The sequence below is a fragment of the Thamnophis elegans genome, chromosome Z, assembly GCF_009769535.1.
Source record: "Thamnophis elegans isolate rThaEle1 chromosome Z, rThaEle1.pri, whole genome shotgun sequence".
NCBI lineage: Eukaryota > Metazoa > Chordata > Lepidosauria > Squamata > Colubridae > Thamnophis > Thamnophis elegans.
In genome coordinates, this window is record NC_045558.1 from 103102370 (window position 1) to 103120039 (window position 17670).

General features: G+C 35.5%; 1 protein-coding gene across 3 annotated transcripts in view; it reads right to left on the reverse strand.

Annotated features, from left to right (window-relative positions):
- Positions 1-7695: 7695 nt before the first annotated feature.
- Positions 7696-17670, reverse strand: part of ZNF652 (zinc finger protein 652) — a 42846-nt gene continuing 32871 nt past the window's right edge. For all 3 annotated transcript variants that reach the window (XM_032234792.1, XM_032234791.1, XM_032234790.1), the window contains 2 exons: positions 15801-15945; positions 7696-14064 (listed from right to left, as the gene is read on the reverse strand). In XM_032234792.1, coding sequence (XP_032090683.1) covers positions 13544-14064; positions 15801-15945 — 666 coding nt within the window. In that variant the 3' untranslated portion in view covers positions 7696-13543. The remainder of the gene's footprint in view (positions 14065-15800; positions 15946-17670) is intronic.

The window sequence follows — 17670 nt, forward strand, 5'->3', positions numbered from 1 at the left end:
ATTTCTTGGCAAATTTCAAATATTCCTAATATGTGTGTTTCAGGGTAATAAAATATTTTTTCCACTCTTCTAAGCAAGCTGAAGATCACCCTCTAGATTCTAGGAACTATAAGCTGCCCGTCACAAGTAGCCTTGTCAGCCAGTTGGGATTGACAAGAAGCAACTCAGATAATCCCCCAAAGTCACGAGAGAAGGTTTTTGATGAAACTCTAGAAGCACAGCTGATTCATTTATTTTGAACACTGCTAATAGTGAGCAAGATGAAATACTAAGAAAAGGAATGAACAACAAACCCTATTAACATGATAACAGCAGAACCTAGGACTGGATTAGTGATAATATCCTCTCAAAAGGGCTGCAAGAACATTTATACCAATCTACAAAACCTCTGATTTACTAAGAGTTAGTTTGGTCTAGTGATTAAGGCTCATGAGACCACGAGTTTACATTCTGCCTCGGCCATGAAACAATCCACCCCTATTAGGTCATCTTCCTGTTCTCCTACAGCTGATTTATGATACAATTTGTATATTAACATGGAATCTAGCAGGATGGAAGGACAAACTGTGATCTATCTGAATTTCTGTCCAATTTTAGCCTGATCACAGACATGGACAACATTTGCAGATGAATGAATCTCAATATCTGGTTCGAAGTCCTGGGTCATCCTGGCATGGAAAGTAAAAGAGCTTTTACTTTCAGGTCAGGCCATACTGACAACAGAACAGGGAGGGAAGGACACAGAAAAGGCCACAGATGCCTCACCTGTTTGCTTAGCTATTAAATTCCAATATATGGCCTCTGTGATTGTGATGTTAAATGTGTATATATCCCTACAAACGTTTACATTTACTTCCCTGACATATGGGTGAATTCAGAGCCAACTCTGATAGACCTATATCTCGAAACTCATGACACAGTTACAATTGTTTGGGAGATTTTTATGTGAGGTTGGAGCCTTCTATGCAAGATATTAATAATCTGAAAATCCTCAAATAATTTAACTCTGCATTATGTTTATGGAAAAGAAATACTGCTGCATACTAGCTGTTAAACCCAGTATGCAAATATAACTTGCAAATTCTAGGGCGCAAAGACCAAAGTTTTGTATATCCCTTTACTTATCACTGAGATAAATCATGTAATACTTTATACTAGGTATGTGTCTCCAACAGTAATGTGACCCTTTTCCTCAGATTTCCAGGTTTATGTAAGAGAGGATATTGACTACCAATCTGTTGCTGTTAATTTCTATGAGCATTCAGACCTCAGACCCTACATTACAATTGATTTCCCAGGACAGAAGGATAAAATGGAACAGTGTGGAATATGAGAGCTTGAACTGATTATATGAAATCTAAGTAAGCCCTGACTCTGGTAAAAAAATTACCTCACCTTGCACAGATGTCAACTCTCTGCTTATAGCCTATGAAACTTTAAATGTAGGGTTAAGAAAACTCCTAACTGAAAGTGCCTTCCTAGAAGACCCCAAATAAAAATGTTGCTCCCTGAGAAAAAGATTAAGGCGAGCTATGCTTTCAATATGGAACCATGCATCTAATAAAAATAATGCTGTCATATTAGCATTTAGACAAGAGTACAGGAAAACTATCAAGTGCAAGATGCCTCATTATACCCCAGTCTTTTTATGGCATTCAGTTGCAGGACTATTGCAGGAATATGGGTTCTCCTTGGTCACCCGTATAACTGCCACCGCGTGTGAGGAATATTAGAGTTAATAATTCATTGTTCCAAGTTGCAGTGGACTACAGCAGGAGCCGGGGATCAGCATGGTCCATGGCCTGTTAGGATTTGGTCCACGCAAGAGGTTGCTGAGTAAAGTTTCATCTGCACATGAATGGGATCTAGGTTGTGTGCAAAACCATCCCCTACCCAGTCCATGAAATAATAGTTTTCCATGAAACTGGTTGCTGGTGCCAGAGAGGTTGGGAACCGCTGGAATGGAGGACCCTACAAAATGATCAACAGGAAGCCTGTAGCTCCACTCCACCATGGCATTTGGTGACTGAATGGGATACTAGCATTCATCCAGACACTGAAGTCCAATAATGTTCCTATATATGATCCTCTAGCCTTAATTATTTAAATGTTACATTGACTACTAGGCTCTGTTACTTGCAGGTTTATTTAGCTACATAAATAATTCCTGTTAAATTCCAATTGGTTGGGAGCTCTCTATTGTGGTCCTCATTGACAAAAAAGGCTGATTCTTCAAATTAAAGACAATTAGCCTAACTGACATAATAGCAAAACTGAAGACTAAATATCTTTTATATAAGGTTCAGGACAGGATAACTGAAAAAGGTTTGCTTCCCAAGGAGCAAACCGATTTTGCGTTCGATGGTTTCACTACTGAAAACATCATTTTATGCCATCTAACAGAAAAATATAGTTAAAAGGATACATCTTTTTTAGGCCTCAGTACAGCATTTGATTCAGGGACCTGCTCTGGACTTGAAAATGGGACTCCAGGCTCTTCTTAATCAAAATATTAAACTTATGCCTAAGGATACTGGCAGGAGCACATTTGGAATACTGAATCCAGATTCAGAGAAGAGCAAACAAAGATGATTAAGAGATTGGAGGCTAAAACATATGAAGAATGATTGTAGGAATTGGGTATGTCTAGTTTAATGAAAAGAAGGACTAGCAGAGACATGATAGCAGTGTTCCGATATCTCAGGGGTTGCCACAAAGAAGAGGGAGCCAAACTATTCTCCAAGGTGCCTGAGGGTAGAACAAGAAGCAATGGGTGGAAACTAATCAAGGAGAGAACCAACCTAGAATGAAGGTGAAATTTCCTGACAGTGAGAACAATTAACCGGTAGAACAACTTGGCTCCAGAACACTGGAGGTTTTAAAGAAGAAACAGGACAACCATTTGTCTGAAATGGTATAGGGCAGTGATGATTAATCTTTTTGGCACTGAGTACCTAAACTGGAGTGCGCACAGGAGTCCGGAAGACAGCAGCTGGCTGGTGTGCATGCGCCGGCGGCCAGCTGCATCTCCAGGTTCCGTTGTGCATATGCACAACGGCCAGCTGTTCCAGTGCACGAGCACCAGCACCAGAAGAGCAGCTGGCAACGGTGTGTATGCCCACAAAGGGCTCTGTGTGCCACCTCTGTCATACATGCCATAGGTTCACCATCATGGGTACAGGGTTTCCTGCCTGAGTAACAGGTTGGATTAGAAGACCTCTAAGGTGTTTCTCAACTCTTTATTTCTTTTATGAATAAATCCAAAATTAAGGTAGCTGTTTTCGGGAGAAAGCGTACCAGTTATTATCATCGCCTGTATTTGGAAACATAGATCCTATCTATACTTAGAATTGTTTTCATAGAGACAGGCTTCTGCTCCCACATTTTAAGAAGAGTTTTTTAAGGGCTGCAGTCTGTTTCAATGCCACAAGACAGCTCAACAGCTATCGGAGTTCTTGAATTCGTCATAAAGATATAAAACACCAAAATACTTACACATGCAAGTACTTACTATGCTTACACATGGTGCAGAATTGTGGGGAAAAGATACAATCTACTTTTATGAACTATTTCTTGGGGGTGAATTAGTTTACACCAGTCCCTCCAGTAAGGGACATACCCTTTGTACAAAGCCATTTAATAATTCAGCTATTTAATTACTGGCTGAAGATCCTATGCAGGGAACCCAGATAGACTACCCAAACTGTTTTGAAGAACAGTTGCACAATATGCAACCTCACACTTAGGGCATCCAACTTTCAAATGCCACCTCTCAATATAGACTCTTCTTAAAGGCCAAGGAAGCTTTCAAACAAAGAATTATTAATGTGGTTGTCCAATATGATATTGCAGCACTTTATATACAGTCTTAGAAGTGGCTGGGTCATGACAAATCAGTCTCCCAGTTAGAAATTTTTTTTTAATGATCTACATGCCTCACCATCTTGGAAGAGCTTTTTGTAAAGCTCACTTCAAACATCTGAACTCGATGGTAAGACATGGGAGCATGAAGACTGCATTTGCAGCACCAGCCACAGAAGACATTGGATACATTCTTGTGAGTTGCAAACTGCACTCTTCAGAAAGGGCTGCTTACTTAGAATCTTACTTAAAAACTAAATAATATTGGAGCACTGGGAGAAACCCTTACTTTTTGGAGGGAATGAACCTGCAAATTACTAATAAAAGTTCACTCTTAATTTCAAAGGCCATTTTGAAGATGACAAATCAGATTGGGATTATCTGTAGGGGTGATGACTTATTATAAACATGTTGTATTATTTTCTTTGTATTTTTGTATTAGTTTTTTTTATTTGAAATGGTCAATTGGCTTAATTAATAAAGTCAGATTATTCAGACAGATATTAATTAGATATATGTGTAGTTTTAAAAAGCATTGTCAATACAATTGCAGATAAACCCATCTCTGGATAAACTGAACCCAATTTTTAAGGTGTATTCTAACATGTACAATATTCAGTTTATCTGCAGGTATATTTGGTACCATGAAAACAAGCAAGCCATTTTACTTTGGTGAGGTGCAAATTCCATCTGCAGCAATTATGCAGCAAAGCTACTTTCTGAAAGAATAACCTGCCTTGAAAACACTGAGCTTATTTTTTAAATATCTAGGAAAAATAGATATGCAGAAAACAATGTAGTGAATTCTAGAACTCAACATGAATTTGTCAGCAATAAATTTTGCTAGATTAACTTTATCTCATTTTAACTATAGTCAGTCCCCATGTTGCAACCATTTACTCTGCAATCACTTGAAATTACTAAAATGCTGAATGAAAGGAATGTATTATAGCTCCTGGGAGTTCCTGCTGTCACATGGTCATATCATTACAATAAGAGTATTTGGCGGCTAGCTTACGATTATGACTTTGAAGTGAGTTGTAACCACATTGGTGAACTCTGATGTTCCCTCTGATTTCATTAAAGCATTTGGTATTTTATTAGGAAGCTATTTAAACGAGGGGTGATGCATATAATTAAGTGAAAACACAGCTGGTTTTATTGTTTTCTGATCAAACTAGACTGAGGTACTGAGCAAGGGGCTACTAGTTCAATCTTTCGTTTTCTATGTTTAAACGTTTGTATTAATTACTACTCTACTAGACTGTCACACAACAGTATGGATGTGTAAATACTTCAGTTAAGCATTTCCTCCCATTTTTTTTGTCTTACATATTTTAAGTATGATCTGGTACTCCTGTTCTTTCATGCTGCTTTTGCCTTTCTTTTTTCTTCTTTTTTGTTTCTTTTTGTGTAAATTGGCTACTTTTATCCCCTTCCCTCTATAATACTTCTACTGAGTTGTACCTACATCTTGGTTATCAACTGTAATAAAGGATTTCATTTATAAATTACTTAAGGAGGTGGATGGAACACTTTTCCCACTTGCAGATATCATTAACCAGATGGGATTATATCTGAAACCTGAAATGACAAAAATATCTTCCAAAATAATGACAGGATAGAAAAACAAGCTAACATAGAAAAAAATAATGGAGACAAATGTAAGGCTGTTGATTCAGTGTTGAAAACTATAAATTAAGAAACAACTAGAGAAATTAGAAATAGTTCAAGAATGAGTAGTGATGTTGAGTCTTTGGCACCTGGGTTTAACGAATTTGGTATGTTTAGCCTTGGGCAAATGTAACAAAGGGTATGATAGCAGTGTTCAACTCTGCTACTTCAGAATGGAAAATATGAATTAATGATTTTATATTGATTGCAAGGCTGAATTCAATGAGTATTGTTTTTAAAAAGTCTTCAGAATTAACGAACTCACTAATGAACTTGATGTATTCAAGCAGAGGGTACCAGTCACCTACAGGGAACTTTTAATTTGAATTTGTGCACTGTGAAGAAGATTTGACTTGAGACCTCATTCAGTGTAAAAACTCAAGGAACAAATCTACAAAGTAGATTTTAAAAAATTCAATATGCTATTAGGTTTTTGTTTAGCTTTTTGTTGGTAGATAATACTCTTATTGCTATTAATCTGATAGATGAAGCATTGGACAAACTGGAATGTAATTTTCTTGAGATTCTCCATGTAATTTTCATTTTGGATAGCTGCAGTTCAAAAGATTAATTTTTTATTTGTTTTATTTATTTATATCCCACCTTTGTTATTTTTACAAATAACTCAGGGCAGTGAACATATCCAACACGCTTACTCTTCCTATTTTCACCACCACAACACCCCTGTGAGGTGGATTGTGTGGTGAGAGAGTATCTAGTCCAAAGTCACACAGCTGGCTTTCAGTATTCTGAATCGAATTACAATTTAAAACAAGGAACAGTTTGGTATTTTAAATAAAAGCAATCCCACTATTTAATAGATTTCAGGATATATACAAGAAGCATCTTTTCCCCCTTCAGAAGATAAATATTAAAATATTATAAAAGGATTGCACAATTGTTGATTAATATTAGGTATGAAATGTTACAAAACAAAAATGGGCAAATTTAATAATGCAGTGCAAGGACGTAACTTTATACTTTGATTTTGCATGAAGAGGATTTGATATTGAATACAAAAACTTTGTTTTTGCAATCTATTTTTAAATTGCTCTTATAACAGTATCACTGATTCAAAAATGTGTGGAACATTGAATTGCATTCTTCATAACTATTTTCTCTTGCACAATTTTGATAAATAAATTTGTATTAAAAAGTGAAAGCAAACACAGGCAATTTTGAAAACATCCGCATCACAAATAGATATACAAAAGCTTCATTTTTACACTCTAGTCTTTCTTGTTATCCAACAGATATTCTTCATATATATCTACAAATTAACTAGGGTTCCTTTTTGAAGTTTTTACTAAAAAGTGAGATTCTTACAGCAATTGCTTTTTCCTTCAGTGATTTGTTTAACTTGTCCGGAGTTACACTTAATTTGTGGAACCAATACGCCTTTGAATACAACAGAAGAACCACAGAACTAATCTTTAGTGATTTGCACATGGATTCCCCCAAGTGGACGGCCATTAGGGAAACAGAATGCTAAATGTTTTTCTGGTGTGAATTACAGAAAACTCCTGTTACATTTTTATCTGTTCAAGGCAAAGTCAAATGTAGCTTAACTGCTAAGACATCCAGTTGTGGTCGATGATATAACTGAAAAATAAAAGCAAACCTTCTAGATTTCAACATGTCAAAGCACAGTAAGTCAGGAGCCACAATGCCTATGATCATGTTATTTTTATCCAAATGAAGATTTAAAATAAAAAAAATATTGTTAACACATAAACACATATATGCATATGCACTTCTGAAAAAAGAGAAAGTATGCAAATAAATGCTAATTTAATTTTTAGGAGGAAAAATAACAACTAGCTTTTTTGAAAAAAAAATAATGACAGTTCTCTTTTATGGGCATGTGCTCTTATGGATAGAAAAACATATTGTCATGGAATTTAGAATTTAAATTTATATAAAAATGATGAAAGAAAGCTGGCACTGTAGTAACAAAGCAGATATTTATCTCTTCTGCCTAGTTGCCATTCCCTACTCTTGCATTTCTTGCAGTAGAATATTCAAACAGTAGATTACCATATTTCTCTCCCAGGAAGCTTTCAGTTACACAAAAGACAAAAAGAACCTTTTGTATAAAAAGTAAGCTGCTCCCAGCATAGAGGGGAAAATGATACATTAACTTGCAACTGTTTTGTTAGATGGAAGTTCAAAAATAATCAAGAAATGCTGTTGGAATATCTGCCTAAATGTCTATCTAACTAGAATTTGTTTAGTATCACAGTAGCAGAATTGCTTGGTCCGTCAGTGTGCATTTGTCTATATATCTATTAAGCATACAAAGAATAAAAGAACAAATTGCACAAACCAGCAATTTCTTTTGAAGTCATTCTCAGTTATATACAGGATTCTACAGGCCAAGGAAAATATCTCAGTTAAGCTGAAATAATATTTCTATCAATTATACTAAAGGTTGCATACATTATAAAATAGTTGTGACTATGTAATTCAACAAAAATAATATCCAATTTTTAATTTTCACAGCATTTGAAATATTTCAGCAAGAACACTGATGGGAAAAAATTCACAGGGAAACTGGGAAACAGAAAGGGACATATAGAATAGGTGGACAGAAGAGAGAGGTACAGTATGCAGTCATAGAAAACCATATTTAAATTACATTTTAGTTTTCACATATAAGATGGTCCTGTTTCTTTTCATTTCAAAAACTGCTTCATAAATGCATCTTTTTTCTTATTGTTTTAAATCCAATTAAATTTGCATGTAAGTTCTTAAGTATTCTTTCTCAGTAGGGATTAAGATGGCCTCTCTGCTCCAGGTTTTAACAGTGCCAAGCAGAAGACAAACTTTTTTATAAAACAATACAGTGTATATGTATAACACATTCCAGTCAACAACAGAAAAGCTTCCTTTTCAGGGAAAAAGCACTGCACTAGTGTTCCATATACTCTTGTCCATCTTACAAAAAAAAATCTATCTAGTCCACCCCTCCACCCCCAATTAAACTACTTTAGAAGATAATCCAGTATGTGGTTGTATAGCTAATTATGGGTATTTCCTGTTATGGCCACATGATATATCCATTTTACAAGCTGCACCTATTCCCCATAGGCTTTCAGATGCAATTAAAGGTGCTGTTCAACACCCAATTTCAGATTATTAATGGAACTGCCTATTTCCTAAGATATCTGTCCCACCCACATATTTCATCAGGGAAGACTGATGAAACTTCAGGTCTCCTCACTGAGCCGCTGCCACTTTATGAGACTTCAACGATGTGCCTTCCCAGTGACTACCTCTACTTTCTGAAATATTTTGTTCTCCTAACAACATTATAGCAATATTGCAAATCTCTACAAAGTGTAAATTAGCACAATGAAAAGACAAAAAGCAAGTCATTTCAGAATTCATTGTCAAACAAAACCTATACAGATATATTCATGCAGTCATCAAGAGTCAGATGATTCAAGGAAGTACAGCAAAGTTAATACAACAAAAATGGAAAAGAACAAAAATACTCAAGCAACTCATGCTCATTTGCTACCTAGTTTTTGTTTTTGCCTTTGAATCAGTTTTGATTTTAGGTGGCTAAATGGTCATTAGATTTTCATTTGCATGCAGGGTAGCAGTGGTAAAGAGTAGTTTAGCATCTAATTCAGCCTGTCAGAACAGAAAATAACATTAGCAGAAATAATTTATATTAACTGAGCAAAAAGAAATATTACATATGTCCAACAGACTATGACTGTGAATTTAACTTATTCCATTTCACTTAAGATATGTTATAGAGGGATACATATTTAATTAAGAAGGTCACTACAGAAAGGTTGTTAGTATGCAAATAATTAATTCAAAGAAATTCTTTCATCTGGAAAAATATAAAACTATAGTGAATGAGAAAAACATTTTTCTAAGTTTGTAGAAGAATGTTTACACTTTATTTGTTTAGGGAGATATATGAATTATTAGAAAGAACAGGGAATGCATTCAGCACTACATAGCAGACCTGCCAAAGCAAACAGACTTCGTGTCAGAAAACAGCATAGCAAAGAGTTTCTAATTTTTGCAAATTTGTTTGCAGTCGCAGCCAACATGTATGTTGACATTTGTGCTAAAGTTCTTACCCATCATTATTTATGCAAAAACCCACCTACCTCAGAACACTGTACAATTCTCCTTTTAAGCATGCACATGATCTATTTATGCTACAATACACTGACAAAATTGTAACATGTCATTGTTAACTCACCTCTCCAATCTGTTCTTCAACCTTATTAAAATGCCATCTGTTGCCACCTTGAAAATCAAACTGTTAAGAGCATTCATTCATTCATTCTCATTCAAGAATCTAAGTTGATTGGTAAGTAGAAAAACATCAACTTTACAGACAACTCATGGTAAAGGAAGAATGTGAGAGAAAAGTTTCCACAGTTTGATTTCTTTTGTTGTTCTTGTTTCCATTGCTTTAGTTTTTGGAGAATGTTAAATATTCCACTAAGGCAAATCAGCAAAGGAATATTCCTTACTGTTTCACTCATTGCGAAATTAAAATTAAATCCAACCATCAAATCTTCAAATCATACAAGATATATAACAAGGCAATACTTGTATTGCCAGAGTAAAGATTTATTTCCAAATCAAGCATATTTTAATATCAGGTAATCCTTGATTAGCAATAACAATTGGTACTGGAATTTCTGTCACTATGTGAAGTGGTTTTTTAAGTGTTGCATCCAATTTTATGCTGTGATCTTTAAGTAAATTACTGTGATTAAGTGAATCATATGATTAAGTCCAGCTTTGCCCACTGACTTTGGTCTCAACTGGGTAGGAAAGCTGGAAATAGGGATTACCTGACTCTGGGAGGCTGCAACCATCATAAATATATATTGGTTGCCTAGTGTCCAAATTTTGATCACATGACCAAAAGGATGCTGCAACGGCTACAACAGCCATAAGTATAAGAACTGGTTTGTAAATCACATTTTTCAGCACCACTGTAATTTTGAATGGTCACTAAATTGTTTTGAGGACTATCTATACAGTAATGGGAAGAAAATAAGTTGATGTTCTTTTGCTGTTATGAATTGAACTGAACAATAGTTCTTACAACTTTGTACAATTGCCTTTTTTAGTCTTTCAGGGGGTTGGTTTAAGTATCATTTTTCTGGAGAGGGAGTCACATATGCTGTATTCTAGTATCAAAATCAATCATCTTACAGCAGTTTAAAAACAATTCATTAGCCCTTGAAAAAAAATCAACGTTCTTGCTTGATTTTTAGATCCTCCTTTGGGATTAATTACTAAAATGCAAGTATAAAAACAAACTAATAGAATAAATAGGCCTTTTTATTACAGTCACTGACTAGCAAATGAATAGAAATTCACAACTGTAATATGTTGAAATTGTATGTGTCTCTGAAGAGCTACACAATGTCATATTTAACTTCAATATGCATTGCAATTTTGTGAAGTGCTTGACAAGTTCAGTCAAAACTAATGCTAAGAATGACACATTTACGTACCACATATTTGAAATGGATTCTGAATGGCTACACATTTATGTTGTTTGTGTTTTGAAAATATTTTTAAAATGAAAATGAAAAGTATTCTATAACATTGTATAAAGACAAAAGTGCAGACCTCTATCAGTTCATACTCATTAATGATTGTGATTACAGGGATGACATTGCAATGAACCAAATTATTTCTAAAAAGAAGTCTTAAATATTGCAATAGGATAGATGCAAATTCATCCACACAAGAATGAAGAAACTTCAATGGTACTTGACTCATTTTTCTAGTTCCCTTTACTCGTTCACAGCTCTGAAATGAATGATGTTAACTTTTAGAACAGAGAGCACAGAAATACACTCCTCTCAAGTAGTAGGATTCATAAATAGCAGCCAAATACTGTAAATTTATTGAAAAAATTCTTTTTGCAAATTGGATTACAATTGATTTATCAGGTGTGACTTTTTCCTTTAAATTTGGAACAGTGGATTTTACAGGCCACATTGTTGGCCTGTGGCATTCTATACAGAACTGCAATTTTACAAGATGACATGGAATGTATAAAACCAATCAAGATAGTAGATGATAGTGAACTGTTAAATATTATCATTTTTATAGTTAGCTTTACTGCCTAAAAAAGGAGAAGGAACAAATAAATGTTACCACAACATTTTAAAAATACTTTTTTTTTTTCAGAAAAAGGAGTTAAGAAGTTTTCAGTCAAATATGAATAGATACCGAAAAGTCAGCTATTTTATTTTTAATGCAAAGTTAATAAAAGGCGGAAACACAACCAGCAGCCTAAGGGAATGAATAACAAGGGCTTTCCGTTTCATCCAAGGTAATATTCCTTTCTAAATTAAACTTAAAGTCTAATTTTCAAGGCAGAATAATATCCTAGGAATCAGCATGATGGTCTTTGAGCATGAAAATTAAACTTAGAAAAATTTAGATTCTAAGTATAAAGGAATTTCTATGCCTTCTCCTCAAGGTACTAAGTAGATCCTTAAATGGTGCTGTACTTTATCCAAAGTTAATTACTATGATTTTATTTGTCACAACTTAGAGCCGTTGCAGACTGAGAAAAATACAATTACCAACTTGCTTAACATTCAACATTTCTTTCCATTTATCTGTGGAACATGGTCAAACCTGAAAGACATTATCCCCTATAATCAGTACTATCTATCCTTTACACAACTTTAGCGTATGCACATATTCCATGATATTCATTTTTTCAGCCATTTTGACAATGGTTTTCACACACGTTTGCCTAATTCAGGTTTAATTTTTACAGATCCAACTAAATTGCATTTAGTTTGCAGTTCCCTTGCTTATCGCCTAACAAACTTAAGAAAAAACAAGCAGCATCAAATCGGTCCCAATTTAACTCATACCTTAAACACATGTCTCTATAATGAACTAGGTTCTAAGGTATGCCCGTGATAAGATAGCATACTATGTTTGAAACCATATTTGGTTGAGACTGTTCCTCATGTGCAATTTTCACTCTATCTAAGAGAAATCCTTTCTGAAATGTTTCATGATTCAGTATAACAGAAGTGAAATTTTGGGGCATACAGTAGTTCAAGGTCCTTATCTAATCGCCCTCAAGTGACATGGAAAGAAGATATGTCTCACAGTAAAAATTCCCCTCCCCTTACAAATAAGTTATATAAAGTTCTCAAATTATCTCCACTTCTGAGGCAGCTTTACAAGAGACTTCTTGGGCTTCTTCCTTTATACGCCAAAGCACCTTTTTAGAGCAGTACAGATGTAAGAATAATTTTTACTATAGAAGCTATTTGCATCTTTTTTCTTAAAAGAATCACATTTGAATGATTATAAAAATTATCTATTGTAACAACATAGGTCCAGCTACACTGAAAAAAATTACATCGCTTATTCGAAATACATTTCATTTTAGAAACAGGCTACTAAATAGGTCTATACAAAAACTCTAAAATAATTTTTATAATAAAATAAAGAGTGTGTTAGGAGAACTATTCAAATGAGATTAAAATCTGTTTACTATTGTTGTTGTTTTTCCTATGCTTCATATTCTGCAATCGTGTGGCTGGTTCACTCCATAACCAGCACACCCACACCCACACAAACTCTCTCTCACACACACATACAGAGCAGAAAAGAAATTAACAATACACAGTGATCATTAATGCTCTGGGATTTAGTCTCACAGTCTTTCTGATTAGTACAAAGGAAACCAGATTCATCCCCAATTTGAGGAGAAAATCCAGAATACAAAAGCAAGCATACCTCATTAGCTGATATGAAATTATAAAAAAATCCACAATTCTCTGTCCTTTTGAAATTTATAAAAGTCAACAGTAAAACGTGCAAGCCAAATTGGGCATCTGTCCTATTGGCTCCCCTAAGTTGGATGATCACCAAAAGTAATGCAAATTTACTTGGGGTCAAAATGGTACCTTTTCTTAGGGAAGAGCACAATTCCAGATTTTTAAAATCATGAGAATAGCAGGCAGAAGACAAGCAGTTAGTGGTGCTGCACTGAACTGTTTTTTTCTGCTAGGTGTCGCAGAAAACTGTCCTCACCTTGGCCCCTATGATTTAAAGGCTCACTCTTAAATAGAGCAGGAGGTGGAGGCAAATGAGGGACTGGAGGGACGGGGACTGGAAGATGATGTTGATGATGTGAATGAAGATGCAGATGAGAATATGGATGGCCAATTGGGCGAGGAGGAAGCGTGCTCGCTGGATTCATATTGATTGCTGAAGTGGGAGCAAGTGGATTTGGTGTGTTTGCAACAGAAGATACAGTGGTGGCAGATGACGTTGTGGCAAGTGAGATCTGGGCAGAGGGTGGCACATTAACAGGACTGGTAACACGGAAGCACTTTTCCTTGTGTGCCTTAAGCATATTGGAGAAACGGAATCGCTGGCCACACACATCACACGGATACGGCTTCTCCCCTGTGTGAGTTCTGCGATGTCTCTTCATGTTTGGGCGACTGGTGAAACTTTTGCCACAGATTTCACAAATAAAAGGCTTCTCTCCTGTTAAAAGTTATAAAATGGCACCTTTAATCAAATTCAATTTTCATTAAAAAAAATTGAAAGCAAATCCTAAATCAAAGAAATTATCAAAGATTCATCTATACTACTGATATACAATTTTTAAAACCATCCATAGTTGGTTATTCTGGCTGGGGTTCATAATTCAACTCAGATTTGTCAAGTTAGAACTCTCAATGCATTATCTTTATTTATACCCAAGAATTCTCAGTCCTTCCAAACTTCTGGTTCTACAGGTTATACCAGTGATGGCGAACCTTTTTTCCCTTCGGTGCCAAAAGTGTGTCTGCGTGTGCTATCGCGCGCGGGGGATGTGCCCACACCTGTAATTAAATGCCTCCCTTGCGTTGTGCCCACCTGCACGAGACTCCCTCCGCTGCCCCCCACGAATGCGTGCATGGTTTCCTCCCGACCCAGGGGGAGGAGGAAGCAGCACATTTCCTGACTTCTGGTGGGCCTGTTTTTCGCCCTCCACAGCTCGAGCCTTTCCTGCAGCCTGGGGAGGGTGAAAATGCCCTCATGGAGGCCCTCTGGAAGCTGAAATGGCCCATTTTCTGACTTCCAGTGGGCCCGCTAGGTCCATTTTTTGCCCTCCCCAGGCTTCAGGCGGTTTTCCTCAAGCCTGGGGAGGGTGAAAAATGGCCTAACGGGCCCAGGGGAAGTTCATTTCTGAATTTCCGGTGGGCGTTGGGCCATTTTTTCACCCTCTCCACACCCTCTGGAAGGCTGAAAATCAGTTGGTCAGTGAACGCATGCGTGCTGGTGCTGACATAAAGCAACGCCTCGCGTGCCCTCAGATATGGCTCTGCGGGCCACCGTCATTCCGGCGTTATATCATTCACTTCCTCACCTTTAACATATATAGATTTATCTACAATTTCTTCCAATCCATACTTCTTTTTATATACTTTTAAATCATTTTCCAATTTCCAATCTCACTTGAAATGTCAGCATTAATAACCATCCTATTATTATTTATTCTATGACTATTTATCCAACTATTCAACCACATTATCTTTTTATATCTTGTTTTGAATTCTTAGACTATAATCCTTTAGTCACAATTAATTCTTCTGCTCACAATCTCCTGTAACCAGATTTTGGTTCTCTATATTCAAAGTTACCTTCCTCATAATTTATCAGATATCTTGCCTCACTGTAGTTTATTCAGGTTTCCTCACAGATTTCACCAGATCTGCAGGAAGTTGATACAGTGCATGCTTTTATGCTTTGTCATTTCTAGCTCCAATGTTTCATTTTCTTAATCTCCCATTCCTTTTTTTACTTCATTTGCATTTGATTCTTTCACATCACACTCACATCTCTATCAACACCTCTTCTTAAATTTTCCCAGTGCCTTTCTACTGCTTTCTGGATCTAATACAATCCCTTTTATATTTTATGTTCTTTTTTAATATACACATATATTGTTCTTCTGGCCTAAGAGTTTGTCATGCATTGTGTCAAGAGCTTTCTACTTCCAAAGAGATTGTGCAATTTTATTTCCTGAAATTCATTCTCCCTTTTTTTTTGCTTTCTACTGTTGAAATTCAGATAATATAAGAATATCCTTGTTTAATTACAATGAAAACAGCATTATATTTAGATTTTAATGGAAGGAAAAAGCTTATGTGCTGATAAACTTAATCTATTAACTGTCCTAAGAATTATTACATCAGTAGTCTTTTATAAAGATAAAAATCAAAATGTAGCCTTACCAGTGTGCGTTTTCATGTGCTCATCAAAGTACTGTTTCATATTAAAATCTTTACCACACCACTGGCACATAAACTGTTTGTGTCCAATATGGATGCTCATGTGGGAACGAAGTTGATACTTGTACTGGAACCTTTCATCACAATTCTGCAACACATAATGGGTAATCAGTCTCCTACTTCAGGCAAGAAAGTTATGATACAATAGCAGTATATCAAACAGAACAGAGCTAAGTTTATATGAATGTATTTGACATTTTATTTTACCATCAAAAATTTTAACACTAAAATTACATCATATCAATACATCTAACAATTAGAATTTTAAAAATGCAATGGAATCCTATTCAGGATGAGTTGGTTCTGATAAGAAAATAGTTTCAAAGTGAAACAATTATTTTAGGTAAATACTAGACAATTATGACTTGTTGGATCATTGTTTCAGAGATACCTTTTTACAGTTTCCTCAATGCCTTCAACAGTGGCAGACTTGAAAAGTTCTTGAACATTTAGGGAGATATTCGGAGATGCATGTGCCTTAAAAATAGTCCATGATGAACTGTAGAGACTGCCAAACATCAGGAGCTGACTAGGTAATTTTAATGTCAGAATATTTTATAAAATTTGCCAAAATTCTATTCTATGGGAATCAGGGAAACATGGCTTCTGGATTTTGGACAGATTTTATAAGATAATCCATTTGAGATGTCTGGTCTAAAAGAGTTTACACTATGATGCACTGTTTTGCCAAATTAAAGGTTACAGACACAAAAGCTTTAGGAGTGTTTCATTGCATTACTATGTTAGAAGCAAATGAATATGTCTGTATGGAAGGAAAAGATAAAAGACAAAACGTAAACTGGCTTGAATAGAGAGTATTTTGTTCCACTTCTTTGACTGACTGGATAACCAAGATTTAAGCTGTTAGAAATAATTTTAATTCTGAAGTAAATTATAAACATAAATCACAACATCTCTAGGTCAGAGCAAGAATGCATTAATTGAGGCAGTTCATTGCAATCTCACAGTTTGCCTGGTATACTGCATATTTTTAAATATTTTTTAGGACTTCTATAATTTCTTCCTGTCTGATGAAGTTTGTTTCTTTTTATTCCTAGTGATGTTGGCTTTTCTCAAGAATGAGAAGGAAAGGCCACACGCCTTTGAAGGACATGGGCAAGTAGTATGTACATTATTCTATGTCAGTTCCCATTCATCGCTTCTTTTCATTGTTAAAAAAGGAAAGAAAAGTTGTGAGAATTTACAGTTATTAAGGAAAAGTTGTGAATTGGAAGACAATTTGTAGCAGCAGATTTTTTTTTTTTTTAATAGACCCTGTAGGGTTCTTTGCAAGATTCTGGAAGTATTTGCCATTTCCTTCTTTCTAGAGTTTAAATAGAGTGTCTGGCTTTCTCATCCAGCTAACTTTGTGACTAAGCTGGGGTTTGAACTCAGTCTCCTGATTTTTACCCTATTATTTTAACCACAATACTAAACTTGCTCTTAGCAGCAGAACCTGCTAAACTGCAATCATACAATAAGAGATGTAGAGATGTAGAAGATGCAAAGATACAAAGCATGTCTGGGAAAGGAGAGCTTTCTGCCCTATGGGACCAGGTATTGCACCTCAAGAAGGTCAATAGTTATACAGTAATTCATCATTCTTTTCCCTTTGTTTTGGGCTATTTCCCCTCCCCCCTTCAGACTGGTAGTCATAGCCACATACTCTGAATATGTACTGTATTTTATATTGTTTCTATAACTTTTCAAAAAATGTATTTATCATTACTTATTATCATCCCATTGGACAAATCTCCTGAAAGTTGGAAGGGAAATAGCACTGACTTTCTCCCTACCAATTTTACGTTACAGG